This window comes from Crocuta crocuta, unplaced genomic scaffold (assembly GCF_008692635.1).
Source record: "Crocuta crocuta isolate KB4526 unplaced genomic scaffold, BGI_CrCroc_1.0 scaffold130, whole genome shotgun sequence".
Lineage (NCBI taxonomy): Eukaryota > Metazoa > Chordata > Mammalia > Carnivora > Hyaenidae > Crocuta > Crocuta crocuta.
The window spans coordinates 9,477,643-9,493,117 of record NW_027527920.1 but is presented as its reverse complement, the minus strand read 5'-3'; the positions used below and the strand labels follow the sequence as shown (position 1 = coordinate 9,493,117).

At 39.6% G+C, this 15,475-nt stretch overlaps 1 protein-coding gene across 1 annotated transcript in view; it reads left to right on the top strand.

The window, feature by feature from the left end:
• Positions 1-14,804, top strand: part of TRIP4 (thyroid hormone receptor interactor 4) — a 68,984-nt gene extending 54,180 nt beyond the window's left edge. The window contains exons 12-13 of the mRNA XM_077747216.1: positions 6,663-6,765; positions 14,500-14,804. Coding sequence (XP_077603342.1) covers positions 6,663-6,765; positions 14,500-14,567 — 171 coding nt within the window. The 3' untranslated portion in view covers positions 14,568-14,804. The remainder of the gene's footprint in view (positions 1-6,662; positions 6,766-14,499) is intronic.
• Positions 14,805-15,475: the final 671 nt, after the last annotated feature.

Here is a 15,475-nt window from a genome sequence, read left to right as displayed (position 1 = left end):
CTCATTTCCTTCTCTTTTTCTGAGTGTTATCACCTCAATCTTCTTGGAGTTGGTTTTCAGCTAACTAGATTTCAGAGCCTGATTTCATGTCCTACCTAGTTCCCCAAAGTTTAAACCAAGAAAATCTATAGCAAATACATGTTCTTTGTCAGTGAGTTCCTTCTTAACTGTTTGATTTAGCTGTTAGTCCTCTGGAGACTGGTTTAAGATTTATAGGTCATCTGGGGATTTGTTCTGAAGAGTGACATCATTTAGGAGTTACTAATCATTTCAGTACAAGGACTAAATGGAGGCTTGCAGAGTTGGTGAAAATGGCCACTAGGCTCTGAATTAGTAATGATTGCCAAAAACTACTAAACGTTTTTTTTCTCTTATGAAAATGGCAAAAGAAATGTTTTCTAGATGACTGGTAAACAATTTCCCTCTGGAGAAGAGAAGAAAATGGCTGTTTAGTAGTTAATTACCTGTTATGTTAGACAGCTTTGAAATTTATGAGGCATGAAAGAAGAGTAGGCCCACCTCCCCCACTCATCAGGCTGGAAATCAGGTGACAGGAGTCATGTTTTCATAGGCAAGAACAGCAGCAACTTCCTGAGGAATCTGGTACAGAGTTTGAATGGTAGCTTTGAGTTGCTTGATCTGAAAACCCACATTCCCTAACCTGTCTGTCGTGCTGTCTCACTGACCCTTACTGTAGCATCCAGAGTTCATTCACATTGTTGACAAATATGAACCTCCTTTCTCTTAATTTACTTTTCTTCTTCTTCTTCTTCTTTTTTTTAATGTAAGCTCTACACTCAGTGTGGGGCTTGAGCTTACAGCCCCAGGGATCAAGAGTCATATGCTCTACTGACTGAGCCAGCCAGGAGCCCCTAATTTACTTTTCTCTCCATCAGGTGCATTTTTCTCTTTTTACTTTCAGACCAAAAATCCCTTTCTTGCAAGTCACTGACTTGTTAGTGTTTAATATGGTCCGTAGTGTCTAGGTGCCAGTAGCAGTGATTATGCTTTTTTGGAGGTACTGAGGCTCTGCCAAACTGACTTTGCTTTAGTGTATTCTACCCCTTTTCCCAACACATAGGCCTTTTCTTTGTTTTTTTGTAGGTTGCTTTGCTCGTCAGCTCTGTTTCTTGTCAGCCTCCTGAAGTTCAGTAATAGAGTTTGGTAAAAGGGATATTCACTTAAAACTTGGATTTAGTTTAAGTTTGGAAAGTTGATTTTGATGTTTATCTTTATTGTGAAGCAAGAATGGGTCCCAGAAACCTCTTGTTCTGTAATTTCATTTGTCCATCATTTTCCCCATTATTTGACATTTACTTACTGTATTCATATATGTCAGGGTAGTTTATATTAAACGTAAGGTCTTATTGGCCCACTTGCCAAGACACAAAAGTTCTAATTTAGCTTGAGGCATAATAGGTTACAGGCTAGCACCTGCTTCTACCCTAGGTTATCATCCTAAGAGTGTCTAGTTCCCAGCATGTGTGTAGTTAGCATGGTTAATATAACCTTAATGCACAAGTTGATAAAGTCATTGTTGTTTCATTCAACAACAAAAATTTAAAAAAAAAATTTTTTTAACATTTATTCATTTTTGGGAGACCAGAATACGAGTGGGGGAGGGGCAGAGAGAGAGGGAGACACAGAATCAATCTGAAGCAGGCTTCAAGCTCCAAGCTGTCAGCGCAGAGCCTGAAGTGGAGTTCGAATTCACAAACCATGAGATTATGACCTGAGATGAAGTTGGATGCTTAACCGACTGAGTCACCCAGGCACCCCAACAAAAAGATAATTTTTTAAGTAGGTTCCACACCCAGCATGGAGCCCACCATGGGGCTTGAGCCCATGACCTTGAGATCAAGACCTGGCTGAGATCAAAGGTTGGACACTTAACCTACTGAGCCACCCAAATGCCCCAAATTCAGCAAATAATTATTGGTTGCCTACTGTGTGCCAGACATGACTCAAGGTGCTTAGGAGTAAACAAAACCAACAAAAATCCTTGCCTTCATGGAGCTTTCATCCTAGTAAAGGGAAGCCAAATTTAAAAATTTAGGGGCACCTGGCTGGCTCTGTCGGTAGGACATGCGACTCTTGATCTCTAGGTTGTGAATTTTTTAATGTTTATTGTTGAGAGAGAGAGAGACAGAGCGTAAGTGGGGGAAGGGCAGAGAGAGGGAGCCAGAATCTGAAGCAAGCTTCAGGCTCCATCCTGTCAGCACAGAGCCCGGCGCGGGGCTCAAACTCAAAAGCTGTGAGATCATGACCTGAGCCGAAGTTGGAATGTTATAGGTTGTGAATTTAAGGCCCGTGTTGGGTATAGGGATTACTTAAAAAGAAAGTCTTTTAAAAATTTACATAAGTAATATTATGTAGTATCAGATGATGATAAGTACTGTAAGGAAAACAAAAAGGAGAGGGGTTGAGAGCTTCAAGTTTGTGAGGAGTTTGGGGCTCTTATTTTAAATAGAATGATTAGGGAAGACTTACTGAGAGATAGACATTTAAACAAAGTTCTGAAGAAAGAAAGAAGAAGCCATGTGGATACCTGGGCTGGCAGGTAGAGCATTCCAGGAAGAGGGATAGGCAAGTGCAAAACCCAGGATCAGGAACAACAAGCCAATGTGGCTACAGTAGAGTGAAAGTGGGGGTGAAAGTAGTTGAAAAAGGTGTCAGAAAATGGGGGGCCAGATTGTCCAGAGACCTGAAGGTCATGGTGAGGATTTAAGCTTTTATTCTGAATGAGATGAAAAACCACTGGAGAGTTTTTAGTGGAGGAGTGACATGATCTGAAATATTTTTTTAAATAGTTCTGTCTGCTGTGTTAAAAATAGAAAAGAAAGAGGTTAAGGGCAGAAACAGAGAGACCAATTAGGAGACTATTGTGGTAATCCAAGGAAACATTATGCTAGCTTGGATCAGGTAGTAGCTATGGAGGTCTTAGGAAGTGGTGAGGTATTGGATATCCTTTGAAGGTATAGTTAACAGGATTTCTCAGTGGGTTGGTTATGGAGGTTTGGGCCTGAACAATTGGAAAGATGGCATAGCTAGCTAGCTGGATCTATTCATTCATTCATTGATTCGTTCACTCATTTTAGAAGGGGTATGGATAAGGCAGGGGCATGTTTGGAAATGAATTCAGAATCTTGATTTTTTAAGATTTGTATTGTGATAAAATATATCATTAAAATTTTTTTTAATGTTCTGTTTATTTCTGGGAGAGAGACAGCGTGACCAGGGGAGGGTCAGAGAGAGAGGGAGACACAGAATCCGAAACAGGCTCCAGGTTCTGAGCTGGCTGTCAGCACAGAGCCCGATGTGGGGCTCGAACCCACAAACCGTGAGATCATGACCTGAGCCGAAGTCGGACGCTTAACCGACTGAGCCACCCAGGCGCCCCAAAATATATCATTTTAACCATTTTAAAGCATATAATTCAGTGGCATTAAGTATGTTTACAGTATTGTGCAACCATCACCATTATCCATCACCAGAATTTTTTCATCATCTCAAACAGAAACTCTAGGGGCGCCTGGGTGGCTCAGTCAGTTAAGCGTCCGACCTCGGCTCAGGTCATGATCTCACAGTTCGTGGGTTCGAGCCCCGCGTTGGACTCTGTGCTGACAGCTCAGAGCCTGGAGCCTGCTTCAGATTCTGTGTCTCCCTCTCTCTCTGACCTTCCCCTGCTTGTGCTGTGTCTCTCTCTTTCTCTGTCTCTCTGAAATTAAAAAAAAACAAAAACAAAAACATCAAACAGAAACTCTATACTCATTAAATAATAATTCCTTCTTCCTCCTCCCCCATCCCTTATTTCCTCTCTACGAAATTGCTTATCCTACGTACCTCATATAGGTAGAACCATGCAATATTTGTCCTTGTGCATCATTTATTTCACTTAGCACAATTTTTTCAAGATTCATCCATATTGTAGTGTGTATCAGAATTTGATTCTTGTTAAGACTGAATAATATTCCATTGTACATATGTATGATATTTTATTCATCCATCTACTGATGAACATTTGGATTATGGATACTCTTGGGTATTGTGAATCATGGTGCTATAAACATTGGTACCCAAGTATTTGAGTCCCTACTTTGAATTCTTTTGGGTATCCACATGTAAGTGGAATTGCTTGAATTCTTTGAAGAACAAGCCCCACTGTTTTCCACAGCAGTGGCACCATTTTACATAACACCAGCAATGCATGAGTATTCTAATTCCTTCACAGCCTTAGTAGCACTTGCCGAAGTCCATGTTTTTTGTTTTTGTTTTATTTTTGTTTTATTAAAGTCTTTCACTGATCATGAACTAGTATCTCATTGTGGTTTTAAATTTGCACTTCCAGGATCTCATTCCCCCCCCCCCAGTTTTATTGAGATATAATTGACACGTAACATTATATTAGTATAAGGTGTACAGCAGAATGATTTGATACATGTATATGTTGCAAAATGGTTACCACAATAGATTTAGTTATCATCCATCACCTCTCATAGTTAGAAATTCAGGACCTTATTTTTTAACTCTTAGGATTGAAGGAAATCCCCAAGGTTGTGAATGTAGAGAGAGAAGAGGACCGAGGCCTGACCCCTGAAGCACTCCCAACATTTAAAGGATGGGGAAATGAGCAATCAGTAACATAGCAAAAGCAGGAAAAGAATGATATCCTGGAAGCCAAGTGAGAAATATATTCAAGAAGGGGGGAGAGAAGAATTCTGTCAGGTTCTACAAATAGATCAATTAAGATGAGAACTGAAAAAAATGACTATTTGATTTAGTAATTACGGAAGTGAACAATGGCCTTTAGTTAGTGAAGAATAATTTTGGTGGAGTGATGGGGAAGAAAGCCTATTTATAGTGAATTCAAGAAAAAAATAGACGAATTTGAAGCAGAGAGCACAGATAATCTCTTAATGAATTTTGTTGTAAAGAGAATCAGAAATGGGGCAGTAGCTTGAGAATGTGGGATCTGGAGAGTTTTTGTTTTATGGCGGACATTACAGAAATTATTTTGTTAATGGGATTGATTCAGTAGGGAGGGAACATTTATTGATGCAGAAAAAAGGGGAGAGAATGACTGAAATAGCTTGTAGTTCCGGAAAAGCAGAGCCGTGAGGTCCTGGAGGCACTATCCTCTGCCTCAGCACTCTAAGACACAGAAGGGAGAGGAAGAAAATTGAAGATATGAGAATTGTGACTGCTGCTGTTTTGCCCTTTGTAGAATTAGGTTGAAAAATCTTGATGGCAGCCTCTGGTTTTATTCGTGCCAAAGCACCTCAGCAGTAACAGCTGGAACCTGCTTTTCTCTGAGTTCTAAAGATCCAGGGGATAAGGAAAGAAGAGGATTTTCCTTCTCATCTTTAGTCTTTCTTTTCTGCCATGAACATTTTGATCCTGCCTCTGAATATAATTGTGTCTGATGCTTGATATTAAGCTATGTTTTATCAAAGTACATGCCACTGCTGTCCCACACAGAAAGCCATGGTATGTGGGCAGGACCAAAAGCTGCTAAAATCCCTTCTATTTTCTCCATAGCATTACTTACCACCTAAGACAGAGTGGTCAAGTGGTCAGTAAAGAAGTTTTAACTGTTTATGCTTCCACTAGTTACAGAGAAATTATCATTTTCTTACTTTATTGAAACCTCCATTTCTACTCCAGAACCTTTGGTCTTTAGAGGATATATCTTAGCAGGTGAATTAGAGAGGAAAATAAGTTCATACCTGGGATGGTAGCTACTAGGAGAAAGGCTCCTCTGGTAATGAAGTCTTCCCCACAGTCATAGTCAGCCTATGAGTCATATTTGTCGAACAAGCTAAATAAAAGGCATCCCAAGATAGGAAATAATGAAACAACAAATCAGTTGGGCATTGCTAGAGAGTACTTTCTGCCAACCCTCAGGTTATGTGGCCAGCATAGTCTTACTTTAGGTTTTGTGTCTGTCTTTGCAGAAGGAATACGACTCCTAAGTATTCACACAGATTTGTGATGAGAGATCCAAAGGAGGTTTCTAAATAATTTTCAGAATTGCTCTACCAGTTACCTTTTCACCCTAAGTAAGTCTGGAATGCATCCAGCAAAACAGCTTTTGCATGTTCATACCTTTCAGAATGAATCATCTTCCTTCCTTTTAGTGAAAGAAGGGCTCTGTTGATTATTTCTTGCAGAATTTCCACAAATGTTCTATTTTTTTTAAATCTTCCAGTGTTTTACTTGAGTTAACCAGGGGGGCTCCCAGTGTTCCAGAAGGGGCCTGTGAATCTTCTAATTCACAGTCACTTATTAAAAGAACACAGTAGGTTTTCTCTTGATCTTAGGGTTGTGGGTTCAAGCCCCATGTTGAATGTAATAAATAAACTTAAGAAAAAGAACATCAGTTTTAATTCTTCTGGGAATATCTCAGGTATTCTTTTTTAAAGAAGTTGTTCCCATTTTAGGAAGTCAGAAATGGCAGGCAATAGACTGCATAAGACCACTGTGCGAAGACCTGGGAAAGGTGAAGGTTTGTTCTTGCTTGTTGAGCATAATCCTGTGTGCCTGATTAAAATGGAGAGTGCTATCATCAGAATGTTGAGGTGAAGTCTGGGATATCCTTTGATTTCCCTGAAATTCAAAATTTGTCCCAACTAGTCTGAACTTGTTATTTTTATATTTCACAGTATCCAGACATGAGTCAAGAATCTGATTCTCCATTTGTTTTCATCTGCACAAATCCCCAGGAAATGATTGTGAAGTTTCCTATTAAAGGAAATCCAAAAATCTGTAAGTCACAAACTTTAATGGTCTAATATTCTTTTCTTTGGGTCTTGCGTCTCACTTGTTCAGCTTTTTAAAAATCTATTCTTCCTCTGTTCCGTGGCATCTCAAGGTTGGAAGGTTAATAGGATTATATTTATTGATAACTTTAATGTTAGGTTAACTATAGTATAGCCTTCCCAAAGTGTACGTTGATCCACAATTTTTGGCGTGCTAGTGAATCACTCTAAACTTCCATTTAAGTCCCCATTACATTTAAAATCCTCATTTGTCAGCCAAAAGAGTATGCTTTGCTCTGCTGCACTCCTCATAAAAGGAAGTAGTAAGCCAATGCCAATGGCAATATTGACATTTATTCATTGTTCTTCAGTCTTCAATCCAAGAATAAGACTGAAGTTTTTGTTTATTTTTGAGTGTTTTGGAGGTTCCACTTCCCAGTTTGTCCTTGATTACTGGGTTCCTAAAGCTCTGCCCTAGCCCTCTTGCTTTTCATTCTCTTTCTGAAACCTCTCAGTGATTTATTTTTCTGCAACTTTTGCTTTATGTATTTATGATTATAGTACACTCTTCGTATTCCTGCATATTCACTTCCTTTTTTAAATTTCATTTTTTAAAGTTTATCCTGAGAGAGACAGACAGCGTGTGTGGGGGAGGGGCAGAGAGCGAGGGAGACAGAATCCCAAGCAGACTCTATACTGCCAGTGCAGAACCCACAAACCTCTAGATCGTGACCTGAACCAAAACCAGGAGTTGGACGCTCAACCGACTGAGCCACTCAAGCGCCCTTGCATATTCACTTAATCTCCAACTCTTCTTCTACTCTCAACTTCTCTTCCTTTGTTTAGTCCTACCCCAGCCTATCTATTTCAAAGCAATCTCAGGAAATACATAGTGGTGTCCTTTCTGCCTAACTTATTTTAAAAAACAACCTTGGGGCATCTGGATGGCTCAACTGGTTAAGTGTCTGACTCTTGATTTCAGCTTAGATGATGATCTCACAATGCAAATGCAGTTCATGGGTGGTAGCCCTGAGTAAGGCTCTGTGGTGACAGCGCTGAGCCTGCTTGAGATTCTCTCCCTCCCACTCTGTCTGCCCCTTTCCCACTTGCATGCACACTCTCTCAAAATAAACAAACATGAAAAAATAATAAAATAAATAAAAACAACCTCAGCAACTCTCCCATCTGCTCATGTCAGTTACTATTTTGTGCCTCTATGACACTGCTTTCCCATTCTGTGAACTGGATGATTTGGGGGCATGCATTGTCTCAGACTATGCACATTTCTACCTCACACTGTACCTTGGAGACCAACTAGCCATTTGATAAATCTGTTCTACGGAGAAGTGCTTTTCAAACTGTACTGCAAATAAAAATCATCTAGAGAGCTGTTAAAAAACAGGTTCCTAGGCCCTCTTATAAGTGATATCGATGCTGTTGTTCAGCTGACTACACTTTGAGTAGTAATGCTTTTAGTCACAAAATAAAATGCTTGGAGTGTGAATTTAGATTAATGTATATTCATCACAAAATTCAGGCAACTGTTAGGATTTATGAGACATATGTTCCTTGGATTCCTATATATCAGAAAGTCTGAACATAAGTTGCCCTTGACTTCTACATATTTACCTCAGACTGTGTCCCCGCTGGTTGCCAAGTGGTCCTGGAAATTTTTTCCTTCCTTTCCACTATTTAGGATTGATTGCTTGATTTCATTATTATTTTTTAAAGATTTTATTTTTTAAGTTTATTTTTAATTTTTTTTAATGTTTATTTCTGATAGACAAGAGAGGGGAGGGGCAAAGAGGGGTTGGGGAGGCACAGAATCTGAAGCAGGCTCCAGACCCTGAGCTGTCAGCACAGAGCCTGACGCAGTCTCCAACTCAAGAACTGTGAGATCATGACCTGAGCTGAAGTCAGATGCTTGACTAACTAGCCATCTGGACGCCCTATAAAGTTTATTTATTTTGAGACAGAGAGAATGAGTGTGAGCAAGTGCAAGCTGGGGAGGGAAAGAGTGAGAGGGAAATAGAGACTCCCAAGCAGGCTCAGCACTGTCAGCACAGAGCCCAATTTGGAGCTCAGTCCCACAAACTGAGATCATGACCTCAGCCAAAATCAAGAGTTGGATGTTTAACCTCCTGAGCCAGCCATGTGCCCCAAGATTTAATTTTTAAGTAATCTCTACACCCAAATTCGGGCCTGGACTCAGAACCCCAAGACTGAGAGTTGCATGCTCCACTGACTGAGCCAGCCAGGTTCTCCTCCACTATTTATTATTTAAATCTCTCTCCTCTCCCTCTTTTTTGGTTGTGGCATTCTATCCCTCCCTGTACCATTCTCACCTTATCCTCTGGTGGTAGGAGGAAAACATTTTAGGTCTTCTGTACCCAGTGCTACTTGATCTTTAGTCCCCATACCCTTTCTTAGCTTCCTCCCCTATCTTGGTTTTTATCTGCTGCTGAAGCTCCTGTGAGAAAATATTCTGTGTAAACAGAGTTTAGATATTTCTATGAAATGTTTTACACCAGTACTTTCTGTACTCAAGAGACATACCTTTACTACATATATGGCTTCTGTTTTTCTCAGTAAGGTTTAATGAGGGGTGGGAAGTGAGGCTCTTAGGGGAAAGCTTTAGTAACCTTCTGTCTTTCCCCCCATTGTTTCTGTTAAAAGCTTTAAAAAGCCGGGGTGCCTAGGTGGCTCAGTTGGTTGAGCATTCGACTTCAGCTCCGGTCATGATCTCAAGGTTTGTGAGTTCGGATCCCCCGCATTGGCTCTGTGCTGACAGCTCAGAGACTGGAGCCTGCTTCAGATTGTGTCTCCCTCTCTTTGCCCCTCCCCCACTTGCATTCTGTCTCTCTCTCTCTCTCTCTCTCAAAAATAAAATAAAACATTAAAAAAAATTTTTTTAAAGCTTTAAAAAACCAGAGGTGGGGCGCCTTGGTGGCTCAGTCAGTTAAGTGTCCGACTTCGGCTCAGGTCATGATATCACAGTTTATGGGTTCGAGCCCTGCGTCAGGCTCTGTGCTGATGGCTAGCTCACAGCCTGGAGCCTGCTTCAGATTCTGTATCTCCCTCTCTCTCTGACCCTCCCCTGCTCATGCTGTTTCTCTCTCTCAGAAATAAACAAAACATTAAAAAATTTTTTAAATAAAATAAAAAATAAAAAACCAAATAGGCTGTATGCTTGTTTCAGGGAGAAATTGTAAGATTGCAGCTTCTTCATTGTTAGGCCAAAGTGAAACATTGGTTAGGAATAATAGGGAAATTTAAAGAGAAAAAAGGAAAGAATGGTTGACCAATCCCTGTGTACCTCAAAACAAAACAAAACAAAAACCTTTAGGTTCCACACTCAACATGGGGCTTGAACTCATGACCATGACATTAAGAGTTGCGTGCACTACCAACTGAGCCAACCAGGTGCTCTGGAAAAAAAAATTCTATTGAGAAGGAAACATCCTACCTGAGGCTTTAGTTTGGTGTGAAGTTTCTATTCCCTATAAATCTTCATTCCTTTATCCTTCATTCCTCTTTACCATCTCTAAAAATCTTAGACTCTGCCAGAACTTTCTTGTAGTCCAAAGGAGCCACCTTCAGTAGCATACAGCTAGAAAAAGTCTTTACCGTCACTGCCATAGGGGAAAATACACAGTTGCCTGTTAATCTGAAATTCTTCACATTTTCTTCTAACTGTATTATTACACTAAATGGTTAAGGTCCATAATATTAATAATACTCTCCTTCAGTTACAATGCTATGGCTTAAGTGCTTTTGTTCCTGTTTTTGTTTTGTAGGATAGCTTAGGAATCTTTTACAGATTAGTTCTATGAGATACATTCCAAGTTCCAAACTCTGACTTTCAAATAAGCTTTTAGAATACAACCTATTTACCTGTTGTACCGTGTGTGTGTGTGTGTGTGTGTGTGTGTGTATGCCTTAAATTTAAAGGTATGTATACAGTTTTTAGTTTTTTGACTATGGCTGACCAACAATGTTACATTGATTTCAAGTTTACAACATAGTGATTCAGCATCCCTATACATTATGCTATGCTCCTCACAAGTGTAGCTACCATCTGTCACCATATACTAACATGATATCACTAACTATGTTTTCTATGATGAACCTTTTATTCCCATGACTTATTCATTCCATAACTGGATGTAAAGGCATGTATTTTGATTTATGCTTTTGGACACATAAACTTGAGCTTGCTTGACCTGGGGATAATTATGTTTCTTGAAATAATTCAGAGAACTATATTGTGCAGTATGATACCACTTGGCTATGTGTCTGCTCAAATTAGGAAGTGCAAAGTATAGTAAAATTTCTACGTTAAATGCTCAAAGAGATAAATGAAATCTTTTTACATTAAATGAACTACATGCTGTATAAAGTCATGCAGGTACTGCCTTATATGTTATGCAAAGCATGTGGAAATCCCTAGGAGAGTTAAATCGATTGATGATAAATATTTTTTCCCCTTTTAACTTCTTGTCCATCTGCTGCACGTGCATTTGATTTTCTTTAGGCACCATGATGGAGGATGTGGTTAACCGAAATGCTGTAGGTACTAAATGTAAAAATATTGGGGAAATACATAAACTAAGCATCACCACTCTGCTTTTAAAAGAGTGTACTGTATGTTACTGTAGTTAACTATCCAGATCCCAAGTCTTGAAAGATGAGGCTGAACTAGAACTAGTTCAGAATTCCTGCCATCTGAGGGAAACTGTGTTGACTGCTCCTTCGTGCAAGAAGCCCCAGTCCTTTGCCTTCATTGCTTGCAACTGGCCCAAGTTGGCCAGTGTTGCAGTCACTGTGGTAGATGTTAGGGATGTAAAGAAGTCATTACTTATAAGAAGCTTACAGATTGCTGCCACATGTATAGTTTTCTTAGGCAGTTTAGGGGATGAAAGAATTTCTGAATTCCTGGGAATGCTCCAGAGGTCCTACTTCCTTTATATCTCCTTCCTATTAGTTTTCCATTTTATGACATCATCCCTGAAGCCAGGGATTCGTTTGCCTGCCCATTGAGTGCTTTGCTTCATAGGGTTGATCTTACCTGAGCCGGTCTCACTTGAGGGCTTTCACAATCAGATTGGAGTTTTCCAAAGATTATACTTGGAATGTTCTTACATAGTAAAGGTTTGAGGGTGTCAAGAAGGTAATGGCTCTTTTTTTATAAGAGGAATCTGAAATACAAATAGTTAATAATCTTGCCTAGAGTTGTAAGATAAACTGAGACCATAAGTAAGAAACACACTCTGAAGCCTCGGCATAAATATGACTACCCTTACTTTTTCAGAGAATTTTGAGTTTATGAAGCATTTTAACATGCAGTGTTTCAATTAGCTATTGGATTAAGTGGCTTAATGTATATAGAAAAACTTAGCATAGTGCTTGGTATTTAGAAAGCAATTAGTGTTAGCTATAAATCTCTCAGTAACTTTGTAAGTTAGGAATTTTTTACTCCTTTCACTTTTCAGTTGAATAAATAGGTTTATAGAAGTTGTATTTTGCTCACATCTTTCTGTTTCTCATTTTCCTGCTCTTTGCACTTTATCAGATTGCCTCAGAAACAAATTATTCCTATCACATTTCATTTTTAGGGCACAATTATGGAGCTGGAAGAAGCTTCCTGTACAATGTAGTCCAGTTTCCTCTTACTATCCAAAAAGCTAAGGACAAGAGTGACTAGGTGACTTCCTCACATAGAGCTAAGTAGTCTCAGGACTACAGCTTGGACCTCAGTCTTCTAACTTACTCAATAAAGAGAACTAGATGTCTGAAGTCCTAAGTGGGATTCTGAATTCTGTTCTAGCTAGTCCTAAAAAGTTGAGATGCATTACTTCTTTATACCTCTTGGTACCATCTCCTCTTCAATGGATACTCTTATGTTTACCTGATATCTGCTAATTTTGGTTACTTAGTCCCTGTAATGCAAAGGTTTTGGAATTTGTAATGTCTGCCTGGCCTTCTTTGTTTAATTCATTTGATGAGCATATTTACTGAGCACCTACCATTTGATGTTCACTATGGTAGTGTTAGGGATATAAAGGCAAACTTGCCTTGTAATAGAACTTTTTGCCAGATTGCTGGCACATTTTCGGATTTCCAGCTGGGCAGCCTGGGGGATGAAAGACTGCTAAATCCCTGGGAATACTCTGTGCTCTAGAGCCTAAATTAAAATCAACAGCATTGTGACAATGCTAGTGGATAGCATTCAGGGTATTGCTTAGTGATGGTTTCTGAGGAAGCCCAGTTAAAAAGAAGTAATGTTATTCCAGAGACAGGTATACCCCTAGAGAGATGAGGAGAAAAAGAAAACAAAACTTAAGAAGGAGAGGGAAACTTACTAGGCTGAAGTTATTTTTAATTTTTTTTTTTTAAATCTTATTTGAGAGAGAGAGCATGAGTGGGGGAGATGGGCATGGCGGGTGGGGAGGAGAGGGAGAGAATCTTAAGCTGGCTCCATTGAGTACACATGGAGCTCAATAAGTGGCTCGATCCCACGACCCTGGGATCATGACCTGAGCTGAAATTAAGTCACCGAGACACCCTAAGGTTATTTTTCTCACCCTCTTTTGCAGTAGTAAAGACATGTGTGAGAGTCTTCTTAGTGAGAGTTCTAGTCTAGAGAGACTAAATGACTTGGCCCAGGTTTTACAGCTAGTTAATAACACAGAGAGGATGGACTGGCACCTGAGTTTCCTGACTTCTAGTCCACTGCTCTTTCTCATACACCTGATTGCTGTAACAAATGAAAATGACAACACATGGGGGCGCAGTTATGGGTGTGGGTGTGGGCTGTAGTACACCTGATTTGCCTTAAAGGGAAGCTCCTTGTTTATTTGTTAATCTTTTTTTTTTTTAATGCTGAGGCTGAACTGACCTGTTTCTGTTTCAGTTCCGTGCCAACATCACTATTGACTTAAGTGAGACTCTTTGTGGGAGAAATCAATATGTAAGACAGACAGGAACTTTGTTAAGATTGTCTTCATGCATGAGATGGATGGCTCCTAAGGCTGCTACCACTGAACCAAACTGTCCTGGTAGATCTGAGGAGTCAGAGGTCAGGGACCACATCAGTAAAGTACCTCTCATTAGGGTCACCTGGGACAGGAAGGTTGCTTGTTTTCTAACTTTAACACTTAGAAGAGTCATACAGCCTATGACCTTTGCCCCTCTTAGCTGGTGATAGGGGCCCTTTGTCAGTAAAGCATTCATGTGGATTCTATTCCACTGTTTCAGGTCACTCCCCCTATTAAGTCTGAGGCAGCAAAGGGGTGAACTGAACTGCTTTTCTCACTGTGAGGGAGGTTCATGCATTATGCTCAGCCAGTTAACAGGTCAGAGGAATGAGTTTCCCACTGTGTGAAATGCCTTCCTTTATTATATGTGTGTATTCTTTTAAAACTTGCCTTAGCATGAGACCTCCTGAAAAACGTGGTGTTTCTTTTCCACTAGCTACAAAATTAGAAATATTAACGATTTACATTCTTTAGGCGAATATTCATGCGTGTGTGTGTGTCCACATTTGTGTGTCCTTAAACAGTGTTCCCACTGCTTCCTCATTCTTACCGAATGAAACTCTGAAGTTTGAAAGTGTCTATGTCCTGAAGCAAGATAATTGAATGTGACAGGAAAACAGGAACCAGAAGACCTGGGAGGCCAGGAAAGATTTGCATTGCAAATATAAAAAATAAATAATGAGGCTTCTTTTTCTCCCTTACAGGGAAACTGGATTCCAAGATCCATCAAGGAGCAAAGAAGGGGTTAATGAAGCAGAATAAAGCTGTCTGACCCAGGAGAAAAGGAGCTATACAGCATAGTGGAGTTTTGTGTACTAAAATTGCTATCCACTGGTCCTTTGGAATTGAAGCATTAGAAATCTAAAGGCTTGGCATCAGGCTTGAATCTTTCAGAATTTAAACTCTTACCTAAATTTGTATATTTTTCTTAAAGACTGGGATTCTTACTTTATGTAGTAGGTCAAAATCTTTGAATACATTATTTATAAAATGCTATTTTAAAAATCCTAGGTCTTTGGCATTTTTCTCAAAATGGTATCAGAAAAGAACAAGTTGGAAATTACTTTCTGAAGCTTGGATTTGAGGTTGAGAAAATTCTTAACATAGGTTAACAGTTTTTTTTTGAGAGACCACTTGAATTCTAAAGTTTCTTTTCAAAGTAATAGCCTGGTTGGAGTATTAAGGTGTTTGAGGAATGCTATGTTTAATGCAAACCTGTGATGGGACAGAAATGGTTTTAACAAGTTTTTTGCTCTCATCCAACATGTCCTGAAGTGAGCAGTCTTCAAAAGCTGAATAATCTTCATTGGTAGGTTTTTTTTAAGGGATAACCTGAAATGGTGCTGCCACTTTGTTTTTTCGTTTGACGTGTTATGACCTAAGCTCATACTGGGAGAAGATAGAGCTACCTGCTCAAGCAGCATGAAACTGCCCTATTTATTTTATGGCTATTACAAAAGCATCATTTGGATGGGGCAATTAGAAACAAACTAAAAAATAAAGTCCCTTCAGTAAATGTATTCATATGTCCCCAAATCCTGAAACCCAACCTTTTAAACCATCCATACCTCAGGAAGCTATGAGCTTTGGAAAAATAGGTTGATTTGAAATAAGACTTACTCGTCAGTCTGGCCCTACTTAGTGAAGCGCTTTTTTTCTGAGTCTGTTCAGTAAAGCTGT